Source organism: Emys orbicularis, chromosome 4, assembly GCF_028017835.1.
Source record: "Emys orbicularis isolate rEmyOrb1 chromosome 4, rEmyOrb1.hap1, whole genome shotgun sequence".
Classification (NCBI taxonomy): Eukaryota; Metazoa; Chordata; order Testudines; family Emydidae; genus Emys; species Emys orbicularis.
Window position 1 is genome coordinate 34,800,544 of NC_088686.1, and position 23,375 is coordinate 34,823,918.

Sequence of the window (23,375 nt, forward strand, 5' to 3'; positions counted from 1 at the left end):
TTGAACTCCATCTGGGATTGTTTCCTCAAAGGCCTGAAGAGTTTATACCCCCCTGGTACAATAGCTTCTCCCCTAGGACCTCAACCTGGTGTTGGCACGGCTGACAGGACTCCCGTTTGAACCGCTGACAACGTGCTTTCTGCTCTGCCTATCCTGGAAGGTAGCCTTCCTGGTGGCCATTACTAGAGCCCTATGTGGATACAAAAATTTTTCCGGCAGTGGTGCTTGGGGCGAGCACACACGTACACTGGAATAGACATGAGCAACATATCTCAAAGAACAACAGTTACGGAAGGTTAGTAACCAGGTTTTTTATATTTAATTCCAACATTTGGTTTTTTTCCTTCCTTACTAAAATCAATATTTGGTGAAAGATTCTTGAACACTAATGCAATAAATCAGTGTTTCCCAAACTTGGGACGCCACTTGTGTAGGGAAAGCCTCTGGCGGGCCGGGATGGTTTGTTTAGGGTCCAGCTGATTGCGGCTCCCACTGGCCGCGGTTCGCTGCTCCAGGCCAATGGGAGCTGCTGGAAGTGGTGCAGGCCGAGGGACATACTGGCTGCCGCTTCCGGCAGCCCCTATTGGTCTGGAGCAGCGAACCGCAGCCAGTGGGAGCAGTGATCGGCCGAACCTGTGGATGGAGCAGGTAAACAAACCGGCCCGGCCCGCCAGGAGCTTTCCCTACACAAAAGCCATCCCTACAGGTTTGGGAAACGCTGCAATAAATTATTGAAAAAGATATATTAGAATTGGAAAAGATACAGAGAAGGGAAACAAAAATGATTAGGCATATGGAACAGCTTCCATATGAGAGATTTTAAAAGGACTGGGACTGTTCAGCTTAGAAAAGATATGACTAAGGGGAGATATGATAGAGGTGTATAAAATCATGAATGGTGTGGAGAAGGTGAATAGGAAAGTGTTATTTACCTCTTCACATAACACAAGAACCGCGGCTCACCCAATGAAATTAATAGGCAGCAGGTTTAAAACAAACATAAGGAAGTACTTCTTCACACAATGCACAGTCAACCTGTGGAACTCATTTGTTAGGGGATATTGTGAAGGCCAAAAGTATAACTGGGTTCAAAAAAGAATTAGATAAATTCCTGGAGAATGGGTCCATCAACGGCAATTAGCCAAGATGGTCAGGTACTCAACCTCATGCTCCAGATATCCCTAAACTGCTGGCTGCCAGAAGCTGGCACTGAACAGCAAGGGATGGATCATTTGATAATTGCCTAGTTCTGTTTCATTCCATCTGAAGCATCTAGCACTGGCTGCTGTCAGAAGACAGGATACTGGGTTAGATGGACCATTGCTCTGAGTCAATATTGTCATTCCTATGTTCTTATTGTAAATTGCAGTGACTTTGCTCCTCGTTTTCTTAACCAGAGCCCCACTGGAAATGCAGATCTGGTTTATATTTCACCAAGTTGCTGGATGATTAAGGAATTCGTCAAATTATATAATACAGAATAAATGCAAAACTATTTTAAAGCATATGCTTTTAAAAGGTTAAGGATATAGTAGTGGACAAAAATGTCTTATTAGCAGCTCATTTTAATTTTATTTAGAAGAGTTGATTAAACTTTTGTCTCTTTTTTTCATATTTAGGGAAAGTTTGGAAAATTTAAGAGGTATGTGGCCCATAGTACGCATGTAACAAATGTTCGTTGGACTCATGAGGACAGTTTGTTGGTCACTGTCGGTGGGGCAGACACCTCTCTAATGCTGTGGACCTATGAGATGGAGGGACATCGAGAGAGCAGGCAGTGTGATAGTGAAGAATCTGATCTAGATTCTGAGGAAGATGGAGGTCAGTAATATTCTTAAGAAATACTAGTGTAAGGCCTGGTCTACACTGGGGGGGATCGATCTAAGTTAAGCAACTTCAGCTACGTGAATAACGTAGCTGAAGTCGACGTATTTAGATCGACTTACCGTGGTGTCTTCACAGCGGTGAGTTGACTGCTGCCGCACCCCCGTCAACTCTGCCTGCGCCTCTCGCCGGGCTGGAGTACAGAAGTCGACGGGAGAGCGCTCGGGGATCGATTTATCGCATCTAGACTAGACGCGATAAGTCGATCCCCGCTGGATCAGTCGCTGCATGCCAATCCGGCCGGTAGTGAAGACATACCCTAAGAGAGCAATTCTTGTTTCTTTTAGAAAAACTGCCAATTTAGAAATAAAAATATTTATATAGCTATTTTTATCCAAAGATCACAAACTACTTTAGAGACATTAATTAAACTTTATAGCATCCTGTATGAGGTACAGACCAATAAATATAGTCATGGGGAAACTGATAGATTAAGTGATTTGCCCAAGACCACAAAACTATTCAGTGTCTGAGTCTGTGGAACAGAACCCAAGAACTTGCTCTAGCCACAACACAACACTAGAAATTGCATGGATAGATTTGGTGTACCAGCAGAATCTAACTGCCAGAAACCTATATAAATGTTAAAATCAATAAATAATTATATTAAAGAAGTCAGCAAAATAAAGTTAATGTTTAAATACCATTTATTTTTAAAATGATGAAGAAAAGGATGTGTATGGCTGTTGAAATCTACATCATGAATGAATCTGGTTGTCTTGAGGTTTTCTAAAAAGCCTTTGTCTGTTGTATCAGTGTAGTAGTCTGAAATATGCTCATGTTAGTATTACGGGCCACCTTATCATAAAATTCTAAAATGAACAGGAGTAACAACATTTAATCACATTACATAGACCTAAATATCAGGTCTTCCTGCAATACTGAATATGTGTGTTATAAAGGGTTCCTATTCAAATCATAGCTCAGGATTTCGTTCTCAGGCAGGGGTGCTCAAGATTTTCCCAAGGTTGTCAGTACCTCCTCTGTGCTCCCAAGTGAGTTTTGCTTGCCTCTGTTCAGGGCCGGCTCCAGGATTTTGGCCGCCCCAAGCAGCCAAACAAAACAAAAACAAACAAACAAGCAAACAAAAGCCGCGATCGCGATCTGCGGCGGCAATTCGGCGGGAGGTCCTTCACTCCGAGCAGGAGTGAGGGACCGTCCGCCGAATTGCCGCCGAACAGCTGGACGTGCCGCCCCTCTCCGAAGTGGCCGTCCCAAGCACCTGCTTGGTAAGCTGGTGCCTGGAGCCGGCCCTGCCTCTGTTACATTCAAGAGAATGAATCACAATCTTCAGATACTCCTAAACTATCGCCAGCAGATTTGGCTTTTTTTATCCCTAAATATTAGATTCTTCTGAAGGCAATTTAACTTTGATGGCATTGAAATACATCAGATCACACCAAATAGGCATTTTAAAACATTAATTGGGGAGGATTCTCCTGGACTCCTCCCCTGCTTCTTAAACAGGTCTTAGTTTCTGTGTTGCAAATCTGTCACCATCTTGTAGGCTGCTCAGAAGACTTTGGCTATTTTGCAGCTGTCTGCATAAATACAGAGAAAAAACACAGCCAGAGCCTAAGCATTTGGATCAGACTCAGCAAGTTTGGAGGTGAGAGAGACACTATTTTGGTTACAGTTAATGTGTTTGATAGGCAGCTGGAATTTTCGAATCCGATCGTAAGGAACCCCAGCCTCAAGAATTTGGAGAACAGTTTGTATAGCAAACTATTATGTTTGCCCCAGTCCAAAAAAGTAATTTATCTTGGCATCATAATTTTATTTCTAAAGCTGATCATAGAGGCTCTAGGCGCTGAGCTAACAGTTAAAATACATGCATAAAACAGCACAAAACCTAAACAATATAATATTAAAATGTCAAAAAGGTATAACTTTAAACATAACCTTTGCCAATGTGACACATACATCAACAACTAAACTACTCTTCTGTGGGACCTGTGATTTTTAAAATGTTTGACAAGTCTTGATCTGATAAGACAAAAGGATTCTGAGGGTGTGTGTGTGTGTGTGTGTGTGTGTATAAAATGAGACTTGGTAACAAATCTGGGTCCAATTCACTTAAATTGACATTTCACTTCAGTAAGTTGTGCAGGCACTGGCCCACCACTTTTTATTTTTCTGTTATTTTCTGGTGAGACAGATATCTAAACTAACCATACTACAGTGGTCCCCAAACTTTTTACCTCTCGCCCCCCCCCCTTTACTCCTAGCCACATCCCTCTTTTCCCCCACCCTCTCGCCCTCCAGGAGCCAGGGCCAGGAGCAGGGCCACGGCTCCGGAAGGTGGGGACGTGGACAGAGGGAAGGGGGCTGGAAGGAGGCGGGGCCAGAAGCAGAGCTCGGTGATGCTCCCTCCCCACCCCCTGTGGGAGCTGGGCCGGGCCCCAGTCACGCCCCCCAACATTCCTCTGCATCCCCCCACAGGGGTACACCCAACAGTTTGGGGACCTCTGCCGTACTACCATCTTGGAAATGCTTGAGATTACAATTACAAAGAAACTACAACAAAGAGCAATCATTCACAGACTATAAGTGCAAGAGAAAAATTCAGACATTCCCAATATCTCTCTGCCAGCCTAAGAAATCATGACATTACAAGGACTTCCTCTATAGCAGTTCATACAGCTGCTAACCAAGCCATAGGGATAATCTTCCCAGTCACGCTTCTCCCATGACATGCCCTTTATTTGAACTTGATATCAAGTCGACCATAACATTTACAAGTTTAGGGGAATAGCTGTGCAAAAACATTAAAACAGGCAGCATAGAAATAACTATACATAATCTAAGTCAGTGGTCTCCAAACTTTTTTGATCGTGCCCCCCATCAGTAAAAAAAATTTGAGCACGCACCCTCTGCCGCGCCGGCTCTACCATTTTTGCTGAAGCAAAAAAAAAAAAAAAAAAGCCACTTGGACTCCTGCCCGAACTGACGAAGCCAAAAAAAAAAAAAAAGCGCTCCTCCTACTGCGCACCCCCAAGGATCCTCTTGCGCACCCCACTTTGGAGACCACTGATCTAAGTAATTTAGTTTTACATCTTTATTTGCTACTTAATTAGCAGACAATTGCAGGTTTGGCATGGAAGACCCTATGGCAGTGGTGGGCAACCTGCGGCCCATCAGGGTAATCTGATTGTGGTCCGCGAGACATTTTGCTGATGTTGACCATCCACAGGCACAGCCCCCCGCAGCTCCCATTGGCTGCAGAACGGGGAACTGCGGCCACTGGGAGCTGCGGGGGGTAGTGCCTGCGGACGCTCAACATCAGCAAAATGTCTCACAGCCCGCAATCAGATTACCCTGATGGGCTACATGTGGCCCGCGGGCCGCAGGTTGCCTGCCGCTGCCCTATGGTGGTTGAAATTACTGCCCTTTGAAATTCTTCTATGTTGTCTTTCCACATTTTAAAGAATGCATTGCATTTTTTCCTACTGATATTTTTTAATGACTCTTGTTGACCCTCTCTTTATCTTTTAATCACTTCTTTTTTTAAAGTGGACTCCCTAATTTATTTTTGAGTTTGTATTTTAAGAAGTTGATATGCAGTGGTGTTGTAGCCGGGTTGATCCCAGGATATTGGAGAGACAAGAAGAGCTCTGTGTAAGCTTAAAATCTTGTCTCTCTCACCAACAGAAGTTGGTCCAATAAATGATATTACCTCAACCACCTTGTCTGTCTAAGAAGGTGGTATTTAATTACATTTATATTGTATTACTTTTTATTTGATTGCCTAGTGCTCTGGCAGAAGGGATGCTACAGAAATAAAATAATTATTTATTATTTTTCACTTCCTATTTCTCTTAGTCCTTTTTACTATATTGATTTTATTAGGTTATGACAGTGATGTGACACGAGAAAATGAAATTAATTACACCATCAAAGCCTTATCAACAAACATCAGACCAATGTTTGGAATTAAGCCTCATCTGCAACAAAAGGAGCCATCACTAGATGAAAGGTAATTTCTAAATTGGAATTATATGTAGCTAAGAAAAGTAGCAGATATATTTTATAATAAAACATAATTACATTGATGCATTGAATGCATAAAGAGAGCTAACACATTTTAAATCAGTATGGCTTTTGAAACATCTTTGATTACCAGACAATTATTTACATCTAGATCATGCCTCCATTTTTATAAATGGAGGGAATTTTTAAAAATGCATAAATGCCCTGTGCAAATGATAACATTTGAGGAATTTCTTGGATAATATGGTCATTTGCCTCTGTTCTTCTTCGAGTGATTGCTCATGTGTATTCCACAATAGGTGTGCGTGCTCACCACGTGCACCGGTGCCGGAAGTTTTTCCCCTAGCAGTACCCGTAGGGGGGGAGCACCCCCGTGACCCCTGCAGTGGTGCCTGCCTGGCGTGGTATAAGGGGAGCTGCTCACTCCCCCCACCCTCAGTTCCTTCTTGCCACCAGTGAAGGTGTATCGGAACTGCTCTGCTCCAGCTTTGCTGCAGCTTGTTCCCAGAACTGTTCGTTTGTTCAGCGTTAGTACCTGAAGTTAGTTAGCTGTTAAGTTAGTTTAGTCAGTGAACCCGGGCCAGGGCATGCCCTGCACCCCCGGGTTTAAGTCATGCGGCTCTTGTAGGCGTTCTATGCCAAGAAGTGACCCTCACGCAGCCTGTTTGCGCTGCTTGGGAGAAACCCATATCAGCGAAAGGTGCAAGATTTGCATGTTGTTTAAGCCTCGGACCAAAAGAGAAAGGGACATTAGGCTCCGGGCCATCCTGATGGAGTTGGCGCTGACTCCGAACTGGCACCGCGGCGTCAGTACGCGGCGACCCTCCAGTGCCATCAACCAGCTGGCACCACTCCCCATCCACGGAGAACACCAAGAGAGCCAGGAAGACTCCCTCTTCGCAGCGGCACCGAGGGAAGTCTGGGACAGAGGCTAGGCCCATGTCGGGCAGTCCTCGATCCCCACCGGGCCCCAGGCCTCCAACTCAAGTTGAGCAGAGTAGTCCGTCCCCTTCGGGACAGGCCTCTCTGGATGTCCGGATGCCGTCCACGCCTGAAGCCTTCCAGGCGGCCTGGGACGTCATGTCCATGCCGGTGTCCGGAGCGCTGCCGATGTTGGCCCCGTGCTCCAGAGGCAAGCCACCGCTGGGATCTCCACAGTCGCCTCGGGCCCGGTACCAGTCTCGGTTGAGGGAATGTTCCCGACGCTGATCACCGCCCAGCAACCACTCGGGGCAGAGTCCAGGTGGATCGCCCTCGATGCCGGCCAGACTGTCTGGCTGGGTCCTGGCCATCCGGGACTCGCGGCACCGCTCATCCTCAAGGAGCGAATATTGACGGGAATATTGCCGTCGGTCCTCGTCTTGGAAAGGGTACCGCAGTCGGTCATGGCACGGTCGTCGATGCTGTTCCCACTCGGACTCCCGCTCCAAGTCTCCACCAAGACATCGCAGCCCTGGGCATCGATCGCCAGCGTCTCGCCATCATGGGCCCACCCATCGCGGCCGTTCGAGGAGCAGCTATTACCGTTGGTACCGGTCCTCCATGTTTAGATCGCACTTCCGTGGCTGTTGTAGATCCTTGCACCGCCACTCCTCCCGGTCCAGAGACAGCAGCAGATCTTACGCCAGCCTGGTCTCCATTCGTAGCAGTCCTTTGATGGGCCAGGCCAGCCGACCCGGACAGCCGGCCCCACTGGTGCCAAAACAGGTGCAGTGGTACCAAGCGTTATGGCCGGCCCAATGGTACCAGTGGGCACCGTGGCCTCCGGCGCAGCTCCCACCGGGGTGGCAGCTCGCTCGGTGGCTGGAGCTTCGGAAGCACCGTCAGCCTCCCTCTCCAGATCCCTGAGAGTCGGGGGGATGTACGTCCTCGGCACGGTGCCTGGAGTCCGACCAGGTGGTGGACCCTCCGGTGCTGGCCGACACCCAGAGCACTACACCGGCCTCTTCGCCCCACCCGGAGGAGGCGATTGCAGCCCCGCCCCCCTCCGTCCCGCAGGAGGACTTCAGGGCCCACCAAGAACTCTTAAAGAGGGTGACAGCAAGCCTACACCTCCAGGCAGAGGAGATGGAGGAGCCCTCGGACTCCCTGTTTAACATATTGTCCCCATCGGCACCAGGTAGGGTGGCCTTGCCTCTCCATGAAGGGGTGGCTAAGATTTCAAATGCCCTGTGGCAAACACCGGCCTCGTTGGTCCCAATCTCTAAAAAGGCGGAACGCAAGTACTTTGTACCCACTAAGGGGCATGAGTACTTGTATACCCACCTGGCACCCAACTTCTTGGTGGTCAAGTCGGTCAACCACAGGGAATGGCAGGGTCAGCCAGTCCCGACCCCAAAGAACAAAGACTCTCGGAGACTGGACTCTTTCGGAGGGAAAATTTATTCATCTTCGAGCGTCCAGTTACGAGTGGCAAACCATCAGGCTCTCCTGGGCCGGTACGAATTCAATCTGTGGGGCTCCCTGCCTAAGTTTGAGGACTCCCTCCAGGAGCATAATAGGAAGGAGCTAGTGGAGGAAGGGGCAGCGGCCACTAGGGCGTCCCTGCAGGCAGCCTTGGATGCTGCGGACACGGCCGAACGATCAATGGCCTTCGCGGTAAAAGTTGAATTCAGGCACTCAAAAATAAGTATATACCATAATTAAGATTATCCATGCAACTTAATTTGGACCCCTTGTCAAAAGTACAAATGCAATAAATTCTACAGCATTGTAAACAAAGTGCTGATCCAGCCCCCAATGAAGTCAGTGTGAAGATTCTCGTGACTTCAATGGACATTGGATCAAGGCCTAAAAGGTTAGGACCAAAACCTTCTAATTAGGGAGGCTGGAGGAGTAATGGAGACAGAATTTGATTCACTGCATTCATTTTCATTTTTTAGCCCAGATTTCTGCTAATATATTACTGCAATTCTGTTCTGTTCAAAAAAAATTAAAAATTTTCTTAAATATATACTAATTTTTGTTTTCTCTTTCTTCATTTTTCCCTTTTTGCTTCCTGTGTAGGCAAGGGGTAGTAAGGTAAGTTTCTTATCTTTATAATAATCCAAGATAAAGCGTTTTTATTACAAAGCTTTGAAAAGTAGAGTTGTACATTGACACAGCAATGAATGCTTAAAATAAGGTGCATTATGCAACATACTGTTTATTAAAATGGCAGATTGTTACTGGGCAGTGAAGGGATTAGGGGACAAATAAAGAGCTCGCCGCCCTCTCGCCGCCCTGCCCCCGGCGCTCTGGCCGCCAGGGGGAGAGCGGAGCCCCCGCCGGGGCTCGCCACCCTCCCCCCCGGCCGCCGGGGGGAGAGCGGAGCCCCCGCCGGGGCTCGCCGCTCTCCCCCCGGGGCTCCGGCCACCCTCCCTCCCCCCCCCCCCCCCGCCGGGGGGGGGGGGGGCGGCCGGAGGCTTTTTTGCCTGGGGCGGCAAAAAAGCCAGAGCCGGCCCTGTACACAGTGTGAGTAGCTGGGCTGGGCATGAGGTAGAAAAGCATGGAGTCAGGAGGACAAGTCTTCCCTCTTCCTCCTGGTTGAAGAACAGTTCTTCTGAGGTTACTTCAGTCCAATGGCTGAAGTAACCTCTATGGACCTTTCATGCAAACCCCTGTGAGCGAGAGAGATGTAGAATCCATGCTGTGTTATGTACCCTGGCCAAATACAACCCATGTCTGCCCGCTCCCACCCTTTGAGTGAAACCGGGATCCACATTGCACATGAGAAGGTTGAACCCCTTGCATGCCTGCCTGGCCCCCACTTGCACAGTGGAAGCATAGCGCTTCTATTGCTAAGGGCTCCTCTGCCGTATTGGAGAGAGCTGCATTGTCTCTTAATACACTATTCCCATTAACGCTATTTTGTTCTTGTTTCTGAGTATTCTTATGAAGGGAAAGCCAGTATTTCTCACTGAACTCCAGAACATATTGGAAAGAAAGCAGACCATACCTGCTCATTGCTGTGATAGTGCTCAGAAAGTATATAGTATACATCCCGATGCAAGGGTTTACAGTGCAGTCTTTTTGCGTAAAGAGTTAATGAAGATCGTTCCTTTGATATTTTCCATTTGTTCACTTACCTTTCAGTTGAGTATACAATATACATCAAACAACAGGGGGTCTCTGATAGTCTGTGGTATGAGTAAATTTGATACATCTGCCTAAGTATTACAAAAAAGTTTAAAATATCACCTGTAAAAATATTTCTTGTTTTTACACCAGCTTTGACTAAATATACTCATAGGACCACAGAGATGTACTGAAGTAAAGTTGTGCTTCTGAGGGGCGGATGTCCCCCATTTAATATATATATTTTAAAACTTGTGTGTAAACAAGACATTATATCTTAGAAGTTATCTTAACCTTTTTAATATACATAGTGCAGCAAGATTAAATTTTTATATAGGGTAGAGAAAAATGAATATTACCAGGTAATGGAGGTATAAGACTATGTACATCTGTGATATAGGTATTATGACATTAAGTGCAATACTCAAGATGTTTGTGATGGTAACTATGCCTGAGTTTTCTTTCTGGTCTCATGCATCATTTTTCCTATGTTGTGCTCCTTATATTTAGTAGATAAAAGTAATATAATTTTGTTTTACCTGCATAATTAATAATGTTTTGGCTTAACCGTTTTATTTCACCTTTGGGGAACAGTTCCTCTGTTTTCCCCCACAGGGTAAATGAGATTTTTGCAACTTTGTGGTGACTTTTCTACTGCTTGTGGTGACAATCTTGTATAGGCATTTAATATTAAAAGGAAGATGATTCTACAGATGTTTTTGAAGCTTTAAATATTTGGGACTATTTGTTCCCCTGCAGTGCAAGGGAACAAAAGGACAAAAACTAGAAAGAAAAGGGGTTTAAAGGTGTATGGAAGGGGTGGCTGGCCACATGCTGTGCTCCAACCTCATGGCATAATTGCCTGCCGTCCTGCTGTATAATTCCCATTGCAGAAGAGCAAGACAGGGAAAAAGTGGAATGGTCTGGTGGAACAGCTGCTTTATATGGCTTGTCTCTCAATGGAAATGGGTCCAGAAAAATTGGAAGGTGCAGCTGCTCTGAGCAGCATTAACTCATGCTATCAACTGTATGACCCCCAGAAGAGGAGTTCCTGGCCACTAATGACAATATATCAGGCAGGGGAGACAATGGCAACACAACAACTGTACCGTCTATTCTTTTGTTCTGGGGATGGCAAGGAGAAGTGTGGCGCCAAGAGCCACAACTGCATATGGCTTGAAATCTTTGGGGTCTTTGCTATTAATTCCTGTGTGTCTTTGGCTGATGCAAGTAACTTTGGGTACCACCCCTTACCTCCTCCACAATGTCACTTACGCAACAGCGTGACAAGGAAATGTGGTGGTATTTTGGTTTTCCAAGAGCTGATAAACTTATAAGGTAAGTATTCTCTTACTATGCAGTTTTATGTAAGGAAAGCATGTGACCCTTCATTTTCACTGGAAACTCCTTATTTGGATATAGTAGGTGCCCTAGTAGGCATTTCCAATGAAAATGCAGTTTTGAAATATTCAAAAATGGAAGTGGAGAATTTTTTCTTTCTTAGTCCTGAATTCAAAATAACATGAGATAAAAATTATCATACAGTTGGGTAAAGTTAATTTACATAGTATCCTATAAAGTCTGAGAGCTTAAGGGAGTTAGATTCCCAGGTCCTATTGAAAGTTGGTGGAAGTTGTGTGATTAACTCCTTTTGATCTCTTTGACTGTGTCATCCTTAAGTGCTCTGAAGGTTGATATTAAAAGTAGAAATGGACCAAAACTTTACATTTCTGACCTGATGATTTTTTACAGAATATGTGGGTGTTGTAACTCAGGGGTTTGGTTCAGCCTATACAGAGTTAGAGGTCAGTTGCAAAGTGTGAATACAGATCTGAATTTCCAGAAAATTTAGGGAGAAATTGGATGCAGTGCTTTGTTTTGAACCCATTTCTAATCAAGTCATGTTATTCTCTTGTGAAACAAAGTGTTTTCACATAGCTATGACTTATAGTTTGTATTGGTATGTTTATTGTATCCATTATTTAGAATGATAAAATGCTATGGACTGTAAGGCAACACTCACATGTGACATATGAATGATTTATATCTTCTATGGTGTGTGCATCATTTACCTATTTTTTCTTTGTGGCATTTTTATATATTTGATGGGTCACAAAAGACTGGGAAACCATTTTTAATGACAAACCTTTTCTAAATGTTTCTCTCTTTTCATCTGTATTGTTGGGTTGTTTTGTAATATTTGACTGGACATGTTTTCGTAAGAGAGAAAGTTTGGGGTTTTAGGAAAGTTATAGAACGGCTCATCATAAGAATGGAAGTGTGAAATCAAGGGAGAATTGCCAGTTTGTATAATGCAATGAGCAGTATGCACAAATCGGACTGGCTAAAGTGCTATAAAAAAGCAGTGTTATTTTCTTGAAACTTAAGGCCAAGAATTTCAAAAGCGATCAGTGATTTTGGGTGCCTCCATTTTTGGATGCCCAAACTGAGATCCCTTTAAGGGGCCTGATTTTCAGAAAGTATTGATCATTGTATCCACCTGAAAATCAGGCCCCTTTAAGGTGTCTCAAATTGGGCATCCAAAATCATTAGCCATTTTTGAAAATTGTCGCCAATGTGTATTTCTCTGAAGTGACTCTTAAAGAATGGCTTCCTTAGGTTCCATGATTGTCTCTCAGGCCTGGTCTACACTACACCTTTAATTCGGATTTAGCGGCTTTAAATCGAATTAACGCTGGACCCGTCCACACAACGAAGCCATTTAATTCGAATTAAAGGGCCCTTTAATTCGATTTCTGTACTCCACCCCGACGAGCGGAGTAGCGCCAAAATCGAATTTGTCAATTCGAATTAGCGTTAGTGTGGCCGCAATTCGATGTTATTGGCCTCCAGGAGCTATCCCACAGTGCACCATTGTGACCGCTCTGGCCAGCAATCTGAACTCGCATGCACTGGCCAGGTGGACAGGAAAAGCCCCGGGAACATTTGAATTTCATTTCCTGTTTGCACAGCGTGGAGAGCACAGGTGACCACAGAGAGCTCATCAGCACAGGTAACCATGCAGGCTGATAATCGAAAAAGAGCACCAGCATGGACCGTACAGGAGGTACTGGATTTGATCTCTATATGGGGAGAGGATTCAGTGCTAGCTGAACTGCGTTCGAAAAGACGAAATGCCAAAACTTATGAAAAAATTTCCAAGGGCATGATGGAGAGAGGCCACAATAGGGACACAGATCAGTGCCGCGTGAAAGTCAAGGAGCTCAGACAAGCCTATCAAAAAGCAAAGGAGGCAAACGGTCGCTCCGGGTCAGAGCCGCGGACATGCCGCTTCTACGCTGAGCTAAATGCATTTCTAGGGGGGGCCGCCACCACTACCCCACCTCTGACTGTGGATTCCGAGCTGGGGATAATCTCATCAGGGACACCTGATGATTCCGCGGAAGGGGAAGAGGAGGAGGAGGAGGACGAGCTGGCAGAGAGCACCCAGCTCTCCGTTCTCCCCAACAGCCAGGAACTGTTTCTCACCCTGACTGAAGTACCCTCCCAAGCCTCCCAAGCCAGCACCCAAGACCATGACCCCATGGAAGGGACCTCAGGTGAGTTTACCTTTTAAAATATAAAACATGGTTTAAAAGCAAGCATTTTTAATGATTAATTTGCCCTGAGCACTTGGGATGCATTCGCAGCCAGTACAGCTACTGGAAAAGTCTGTTAACATGTCTGGGGATGGAGCGGAAATCCTCCAGGGACATCTCCATGAAGCTCTCCTGGAGGTACTCCAAAAGCCTTGCCACAAGGTTTCTGGGCAGTGCAGCCTTATTCCGTCCTCCATGGTAGGACACTTGACCACGCCATGCTAGTAGCAAGTAATCTGGTATCATTGCCTGACAGAGCCTGGCAGCGTATGGTCCCGGTGTTTGCTGGCATTCAAGCAACATCCGTTCTTTATCTTGCTGTGTAATCCTCAGGAGAGTGATATCGCTTAGGGTAACCTGGTTGAAATAAGGGAATTTAATTAAGGGGACTGAGGTGGCCGTTCCTACTGGGCTGTTTGCCTGTGGCTGAAAAGAAATCCTTCCCTGCATTTAGCCAAGTGCAAGGGGGGGGGAGGATTGGCCCAGAGCTTTTCGCGTTTTGCTAGCAGGGATCTTCCCTGATACCAGCCAGGCGGTGGGGGGAGGGATAAAGCACTCATCCCAGAGAATTCATGGCGGGTGGGGGGGGGGTGTTAGTTTGGTTCCTGCAGGGATCTTCCCTGATACCAGCCACGCGGTGGGGGGAGGGATAAAGCACTCATCCCAGAGAATTGGATGGGGGGGGGGGGTGTTAGTTTGGTTCCTGCAGGGATCTTCCCTGATACCAGCCAGGCGGTGGGGGGAGGGATAAAGCACTCATCCCAGAGAATTCATGGCGGGTGGGGGGGGGGTGTTAGTTTGGTTCCTGCAGGGATCTTCCCTGATACCAGCCACGCGGTGGGGGGAGGGATAAAGCACTCATCCCAGAGAATTCATGGCGGGTGGGGGGGGGGCTGTTAGTTTGGTTCCTGCAGGGATCTTCCCTGATACCAGCCACGCGGTGGGGGGAGGGATAAAGCACTCATCCCAGAGAATTCATGGCGGGTGGGGGGGGGGGTGTTAGTTTGGTTCCTGCAGGGATCTTCCCTGATACCAGCCACGCGGTGGGGGGAGGAATAAAGCACTCATCCCAGAGAATTGGATGGGGGGGGGGGGTGTTAACCTTCAGCAGCAGAAAACAAGCTAACAGGAAAACTGCAGCACAACGGGCTTTGCTTGGTATGTGGGAAAGCAGGGCGCAGAAGCCTAAAGACAGTGGCTTACCATGGCAGCATGCAAGGTGAATTCTGTTGCCCCGACCTGCGTCTGTGATCTCTAGCAGCAAAGCCACAGGCACTCAATATTAAGAGGCAAAATGCGACCTTGCACAGAAATCACATGTGCTATGTAATGTGAATAGTATACACCGTGAAAGAGTATAAGCATTGTTCTGAAAAATGTATCTTTTAAAAAAATTCTCTCCTTTTTTCACTCCCTCCAGCAGGTGCAAATGTTTCAAGCCTCCCTCCTCCTTCCCGAAGGCTATCCCAGATAAGGCGTCGTAAAAAAAAAACGAGAGAAGAGATGTTTTCCGAAATCATGCAATCCACCAGGAATGAAAGAGCTCATCTGAATGAGTGGAAGGAGACGGTTTGCAAGTATAGGAAAGAAGCCAGTGACCGTGAGGACAGGAGGGACCAACGTGAGGACATGAGGGACCAACGTGAGGACATGAGGGACCAACGTGAGGAGAGGAGAGACGCTCGAGATGAGAGGTGGCGGCAGGAAGATCAGAGGAGTCGGGAAGCAACGCTGGGGCTGCTGCGTGAGCAAACAGACATGCTCCGGCGTCTGGTGGAGCTTCAGGAACGGCTGCTGGAGAACCGAGTGCCGCTACAGCCCCTGTATAACCCCCCTACCTCCTCACCATGTTCCATAGCCTCCACACCCAGACGTGTAAGAACACGGGGGGGGAGGCTCCGTACACCCTCCCATTCCACCCCAGTGGACAGCCCAAGCAAAAGGCTGCCATTTTTTTAACCTTTTTTTACTGGGCTTTTCCTTCCCGCAGATCCTCCTCCCAAACCCCACTCAGGTTCTGTGCCGCTACAGCCCCTGTATAACCCCCCTACCTCCTCACCATTTTCCATAGCCTCCACACCCAGATGTGTAAGAACACGGGGGGGGGAGGCTCCGTACACCCTCCCATTCCACCCCAGTGGACAGCCCAAGCAAAAGGCTGCCATTTTCTTAACCTTTTTTTACTGGGCTTTTCCTTCCCGCTGATCCTCCTCCCAAACCCCACTCAGGTTCTCTCCCTCTTTTTATAATCAATTCATAAAGAATAAATGATTTTTAAACAATGGTGACTTTATTTCCTTTGAAAGCAAGCTGGGGGAAGGGGGAGGGTGGGTTCCTTACAGAGAATGAGTCAATAAAGGGGGCGGGTTTTCAGGAAGGATAAACAAACATAAATTTCACACTGTAGCCTGGCCAGTCATGAAACTGGTTTTCAAAGCTTCCCTAATGCGCAGCACTTCATCGTGTGCTCTTCTAATCGCCCTGGTGTCTGGCTGCGAGTAATCAGCAGCCAGGCGATTTGCCTCAGCCTCCCACCCTGCCATAAAGGTCTCCCCCTTGCTCTCACAGAGATTGTGAAGCACACAGCAAGCAGTAATAACAATGGGGATATTGGTTTGGCTGAGGTCTGAGCGAGTCAATAAGGATCGCCAGCGACCTTTTAAACGGCCAAATGCACATTCTACCACCATTCTGCACTTGCTCAGCCTGTAGTTGAACAACTCCTGACTCCTGTCCAGGCTGCCTGTGTATGGCTTCATGAGCCATGGCATTAAGGGGTAGGCTGGGTCCCCAAGAATAACAATTGGCATTTCAACATCCCCCACGGTTATTTTCTGGTCCGGAAAGTAAGTCCCTTGCTGCAGCCGTTTAAACAGATTGGTGTTCCTGAAGACGCGAGCGTCATGAACCCTTCCCGGCCAGCCCACATGGATGTTGGTGAAACGTCCCTTGTGATCCACAAGTGCTTGCAGCACCATTGAGAAGTACCCCTTGCGGTTTATGTACTGGGTACCCTGGTGCTCCGGTGCCAAGATAGGAATATGGGTTCCATCTATTGCCCCACCACAGTTAGGGAATCCCATTGCAGCAAAGCCATCCACTATGACCTGCACATTTCCCAGAGTCACTACCTTTCGTAGCAGCACCTCCGTGATTGCTTTGGCTACTTGCATCACAGCAGCCCCCACAGTAGATTTGCCCACTCCAAATTGATTCCCGACTGACCGGTAGCTGTCTGGCGTTGCAAGCTTCCACAGGGCTATCGCCACTCGCTTCTCAACTGTGAGGGCTGCTCTCATCTTGGTATTCTGGCGCTTCAGGGCAGGGGAAAGCAAGTCACAAAGTTCCATGAAAGTTTCCTTACGCATGCGAAAGTTTCTCAGCCACTGGGAATCGTCCCACACCTGCAACACTATGCGGTCCCACCAGTCTGTGCTTGTTTCCCGGGCCCAGAATCGGCGTTCAAAGCCTATAACCTGGCCCATTAACATCATAATCTCCAAAGCACCGGGGCCCGCGGTCTCAGAGAATTCTGTGTCCGTGTCCATGTCCTCATCACGCTGGTCGCTGCGCTGCAATCGCCGCCTCCTCCTCCTCCTCGCCTCTTTTTTCTGGTCCTGTGTAAGCATAAACTCCACGAGAAAGCGCGAGGTGTTTATAATGTTCAAGACTGCGTTCTGGAGCACAACGGGATCCATGCTTGATGCAGAATGGAGTCTGCAGAGTTCACTCAGGAAAAAAGGCGCGAAATGGTTGTCTGCCGTTGCTTTCAGGGAGGGAGGGGGAGGCTGTACCCAGAACTACCTGCGACAATGTTTTTTGCCCCATCATGCACTGGGGTCTCAACCCAGAATTCCAAGGGGGGTGGAGACTGCGGGAACTATGGGATAGCTATGTAAAAGCTACCCACAATGCAACGCTCTGGAAATCGATGCTACTATGGTAGCTTGGACGCAAACCACCGAATTAATGGTGCCTAGTGTGGCCGAATACATTCGAATTTACAAAATCGGTTTCCTAAATTCGAATTATATAAATTCGAATTAATCCTGTAGTGTAGACATACCCTTAGTTTACAAGTAAAAAGGTACCAGACAACCCTGAAGATTCAACATGAAATATGTAAGTCAAGTAGGATTTTTTTTTTCCTGAGTCATGTGTCATCCCCAGTAATAAATATTTTTCTACAAAGTGGCCTATTGTTGAAGGCATTACCCGACCCCACTAAGATCTGTGAACCTTCCAGAAAAGTAGTGTTTGTTAGGACTATATGAGCACTCCCACATAGCTCAGAATGTTAAGAGCTGAAGTTGTAAGAGAAGTGAGGTCCTCAGTAGCTTCAGTTCCTTCCTTTCCAACTATTGATTCTGGGACCAGCCACTATTATCAAGCTTCAGGCTGGCAAACACTGTGGGACCAGTTCTGAGGTTGATCAGATGATGAGGTCAGCACCATTGTCTGTGTCTGATGGTGGGGTATCCTTAGTGCCAGGGATTTAGATGATCTCTCTTCTCAGCCATGAACTGCATACTGCTATTTGTGTGAGTTCCTCACTGTCAGAGTGTCTCAGCACTGGGGGAGTCTCCAGCTAAGCCATCTCCTGTCAGTGCTGAATTTTCCTCCCAGTGCTATGCCCCATGTTTAGTGAAGTCTGTTTACTCTCTCCCTGCTGTCAAGCAAAAGGGCAAACAGAAGCTGATCCCAGATAGGATCTGCACAGGGAACTTATTTCCATTGCGGAGGGGAAAAAAACTGCTATGGATATAGAGGGTACATCAATCATTGAAGGTCTGGGTTCTGAAGATACTTCTGATCTTTCATGGATGGCAATTCCCAGGATTCTGTCTGGTTGTCCCTACTTTGGAGACAGTGTAGTCTCCCAGTGATGATGCCCCTTTTGTCTGTCTTTAATTAGGTATATATGCTATAATGGTGCAGGGCATATGTGAGCACTTCATGAACATTAATTCTTCTTCAAGTGCTTGCTCATCTTGATTCTGTTGTAGATGTGCATGCGCCCACGTGCACGGTCATCAGAGATTTTTGCCTTAGCGGTATCCATAAGGCTGGCCGTGGCGCCCCCTTGAGTGCCACATCATGCACTTGGATATCAGGCACCACCGTTCCTACTCCCTTTCAGTTCCTTCTTACCGCCTGAGGTCGTCAGTCAGAGCACCTTTCCTTGCTTGGAAAGGGCTAGCAGTTTTGTCGTCTTGGACTTGTGCCTTAAATCCTTGTATATAGTTATTCTTAGTAGTTAGTGTTAAGTACCTGTTAATAGCTTAGTTGTTAGTAGTAAAGGTCCCAGCAGGGACTATGCTCCCGTAGGACATGGCCCGATCTCTGGGTTTCAAGCCCTGCACAGAGTGTAACAGGCCTATGCCTGTTAGTGACCCTCATGACAGTTGTCTCAAGTGCTTGTGGGAGGCACACACATCAAAGACAAGTGCTGTATCTGTAAGAACTTTTGGCCCTGCACGCAAAAAGAGTGGGATATTCAACTCCGAGGTCTCCTTATGGAGTCTGCCCTCTGTCTGGTGTCCGAGCCATCTCGGCACGACTCGCTGAGCACCTTAGCATTGGTGAAGAGTGCACCCTGGCACCGGGCTCCACCCGGCACTACACTCTGTCGCCGGTACCAAAAAAGAAGGCGCAAAAACACGGCTCCCCAGTGCTGGTGAGGAAAAGGAACTGCCTTGGGCCGTCCGCTTATTCCAGAGCCCCACAGTCGGCCTTCACCAGTTGGGGCCGTTAGCCCAGTAAAAGGTCCTCCTCCGACTCCTGCAAGCAGTATTGGACCGTCTTCCTTGACGGCACCGACACCAACACATGCTCTCCAGGCGTCGAAGGAGCACAGGCCTCCGCCCGCGCTGCTAGCGCAGCAGGTGCCACAAGCTTTGGCAAAGGCTCCCCAAGAAGGCAAGCCAGCTGAAAAGGCTTCCCAGGGAACAGTAGAGCGCCACAGATCCTCCGAGGCAATAACGTACTCTCCACCTCCATGCTGATGGACGCCGAAGCCTCCGTCCAGGTCAGCAGATACTCGCCATCAGTCGCTGGCACCATGGTCGCAGTCACCATCATCCTGATGCAGTTCGCTGAGAGGGAGGCGCTGGTCCCCCTACTACCAGCACTGATCACCGTCCCGCAGATCATTGTCTTGTTGCCGATCCCGATCACTAACGCTGTGGCAGCGTTCTCCTTCCTGCCTCTGGTCCCCCGGCACTGACCCTGGTCTCCATGCTGAAGGTACTGGTCCGTCCATGCAGGGCACCGGTCACCGTTATCGGTGGTCTCAAGGCAGACTCAGGCATCTACAGCCCCTCCGTGGTCTCCGGAGGGGGGTTCCTCCAGAAACGAGGGTCACTTCAGCCCATCGCCTAGACCCCAGCAGCAAGAATGGGCTACCGAGCCAGCATCAATAGTGCCGAGACAGTGGCAGCGGGGTCAGTGGCCCGTGCATTGGCCTTGTTGGCACGGGTGGGGAGTTCTAGTCATGGCTATCCCTCCTTCATCAGCTGCTGCCTCGGAGCACCATCTACTGGCAATGAGCCCAGTACCGGAGACATGCCTGGAAGCCAAGACTCAAGGGTGTGCCCACCCCTAAGCCACCTTCCCTGGCAGAAGAGGAGGACCAGGGCCCCCCTCAGGTGGGACAATCATCTTCATCCCCAGACGAGGTGGTTGCGGGACCCTCCACGGCTAGCCTGCCTGATGAGTTTAAGGCCCACCAGGCCTTCCTCTGGTGGGTGGCTGAGAACTTGGGCCTCGAGGTGTAGGAGATGGCCAAGCAGGCAGACACTTTATTCAATGTCCTGTCAGCTTCTACCCCGACCCGTGTCACACTACTGGTGCATGACGGGGTCCTCAAAATTGCCAAGACCATCTGGCAAACATCCTCCTCCATCTCTCCCACCTCAAAACGGGATGAAAAGAAGTACTTTGTCCCAGCCAAAAGTTTTGAATATCTCTGTACCCACCCTCCCCCTGGCTTGCTGGTGGTCTCGGCGGCCAATGAAAAAGAGAAGCAGGGGCACTGCAGTTTGACCCCGAAAAACAAAGAGGCCAAACAACTGGACTTATTTGGAAAAAAATTTATTCCACCACCAGTTTACGGTTTCGGGTGGCGAACCATCAGGCCCTCTTGGGCCATTATACCTTTAACTTATGGGACTCCCTCCGTAAGTTCAAGGAGTCCCTTCCTTGGCCAATGGCTCAAGAGTTTGACACTCTGGTACAGGAGAGTACCACAATGGCCCGGTGCGCACTGCAAATGGCCTGGGATGCAGCGGACTCGACAGCCAGGGTGGTAGCGTCTATGGTGGTGAAGAGGCGCAGCTCCTGGCTTCAAATAGCTGAACTTTCACAAGAGATGCAGGCCTCCATATCAATGTGAGGGAGCTCAGGGCAGTCCGCCTGGCCTGCCAGGTGTTCTTGCCGCATGAGAGGCAAGGTGGTGCAGGTCCTGACGGACAATACAGCCGTGATGTAGTACATCAACAGGCAGGCAGGTGCCAAATCCTCAACCCTTTGTCAGGAGGCGCTCAGCCTTTGGGACTTTTGTGTGCGGAATGCCATTCATCTGGTTGCAGCCCACCTACCGGGCTCCAGGAAAGTTCTGGCAGATTGCCTCAGCAGGACTGTCTCGTCTCGCCATGAATGGTTTCTCCATCCGGAGGTGGTTGACATAATCTCCCAAAGGTGAGGAACTCCCCAGGTGGATCTATTTGTGACCAGACAGAACAGGAAGTTCCATGAGTTCTGTTCCATCCAGGGTCTGGACGGAGGTTCTCTTTCGGACGCCTTCCTCATCCCTTGGTTGGGGGCGCTCATGTATGCCTTTCCACCTGTGGATTAATGGCACCGGGTCCTGGTGAAGGTCAAGCAGGACAGAGCAAGAGTTATCCTTGTGGCCCCCGCATGGCCCCGTCAGCACTGGTTCGGCATGCTATTGGACCTTTCGGCAGCTGCCCCTCTTCCCCTGCCTCTTCAGCTGGACTTGCTGTCACAAAACCATGGCAACCTGCTGCATCTGAACCTGGTGGCGCTGCATCTGACGGCTTGGCTCCTGCATGGCTGAGCACAGAAGAACAGGCATGCTTGGCCTGTGTTCAGCAGGTTTTGCTGGGCAGCAGAAAACGGTTCTCATGCTGGGCTTTGGAGAGGCACCTTCGGGCCAAGCAGGCTTCGCTGAAGGAGTCTTGGACTACTTGCTGCATCTCAAGCTTCAAGGGTTGTCCCTCTCGTCCATCAGGCAGTCATCTTGGTTTTGCATTCCGCGCTCCAGGGCAGGTCTCTCTTTGCCCATCCTATGACGGTGAGGTTTTTAAAGGGTCTGGAGTGCCTCTATCCGCACATTCAGGATCCTGTCCCTTCCTGGGACTTGAACCTCCTGCTGTCCAGGCCCATGGGATCCCCCTTTGAGCCTTTGGCTACCTGCTCCCTCCTGCTGCTCTCCTGGAAGGTTTCCTACCTGGTCGCTATAACCTTGGCCTGCAGGATGTCTGAGATCAGGGCACTCACCTCAGATCTGCCCTATACTGTCTTCTTCAAGGACAAAGTCCAGCTGTGCCTGCACCCAGCGTTTCTTCCCAAGGTCGTCTCCCAGTTTCATACTGGCCAGGATATATACTTCTCAGTCTTCTGTCCAAAGCCTCATGCGTCGGACGAGGAGTGCAGACTTCACACCTTGGACATCAGGAGAGCATTGGCATTCTACATAGATAGAACCAAGCCATTCTGCAAATCGACACAGTTGTTTGTGGCGGTGGCAGACAGGATGAAAGGTTGCCAAGTGTCTGCTCAGCGAATCTCATCTTGGATCACAGTCTGCATTCACTACTGCTATGAGCTGATGAAAGTGCCCCCACCGGCGATTGTGACAGCTCACTCGATGAGGGCACAGGCATCATCGGCAGCCTTCCTGGCGCAGGTGCCTGTGACGGGTTTGGTCACAGAGACCCCCTTGGGACTGTCACCTGATGTGCTGAGCAACAGAGGGTCCTGTGGCACCTTTAAGAAGTATTGGAGCATAAGCTTTCGTGGGTGAATGACCACTTCATCAGCCGCAACACGGCTACCCTTCTGATACCTGATGTGCTGAGATTACCTCTGAGCCTGTTTTTCCTGCCAGCTTGGGACTCCAGAATCCTGTCTAGTTGAGCCAGACACGCTACTCCACTGCAACCCAGGTCTGGTGCATCCCCCCAAAGCTGCAGACTTTAACCAGAAATTGCTCAGCAAATCACCTATCTCCAGCACCCAGATACCCAGCTCCCAGTGGGATCCAAACCCCAAATAAATCCGTTTTACTCTGTATAAAGGTTATACAGGGTAAACTCATAAATTGTCTGCTCTCTATAACACTGATAGAGACATATGCACAGCTGTTTGCTCCCCCGGGTATTAATCACTTATTCTGGGTTAATTAAGAAACAAAAGTGATTTTATTAAGTATAAAAAGTAGGATTTAAGTGGTTTCAAGAAATAACAGACAGAACAATGTACGTTACCAAGCAAAATACAACAAAACACGCAAGTCTAAGCCTAATACATTAAGAAACTGAATACAGGTAAATCTCACCCTCAGAGATGTTCCAATAAGCTTCTTTCACAGACGAGACTCCTTTCTAGTCTGGGCCCAATCCTTTCCCCTGGTACAATTCTTGTTAGTTCCAGCTCAGGTGGTAACTAGGGGATTTCTTATGACTGGCAGCCACTTTGTTCTGTTCCACCCCCTTTTATATCTTTGGCATAAGGCAGGAATCTTTTGTCTCTCTGGATCCCCACTCCTCCTTCTAAATGGAAAAGCACCAGGTTTAAGATGGATTCCAGTACCAGGTGACATGG

The 23,375-nt window shown here is 48.3% G+C and overlaps 1 protein-coding gene across 4 annotated transcripts in view; it reads left to right on the forward strand.

Annotated features, from left to right (window-relative positions):
• The window catches only part of EML5 (EMAP like 5), a 329,289-nt gene that overhangs the window by 232,331 nt on the left and 73,583 nt on the right, over positions 1–23,375 (forward strand). For 3 of the 4 annotated variants that reach the window (XM_065403925.1, XM_065403928.1, XM_065403927.1), the window contains exons 26-28: positions 1,620–1,821; positions 5,734–5,860; positions 8,881–8,895. In XM_065403925.1, the coding sequence (XP_065259997.1) occupies positions 1,620–1,821; positions 5,734–5,860; positions 8,881–8,895 (344 nt within the window). The remainder of the gene's footprint in view (positions 1–1,619; positions 1,822–5,733; positions 5,861–8,880; positions 8,896–23,375) is intronic. The other variant, XM_065403926.1, reaches the window with a different exon arrangement.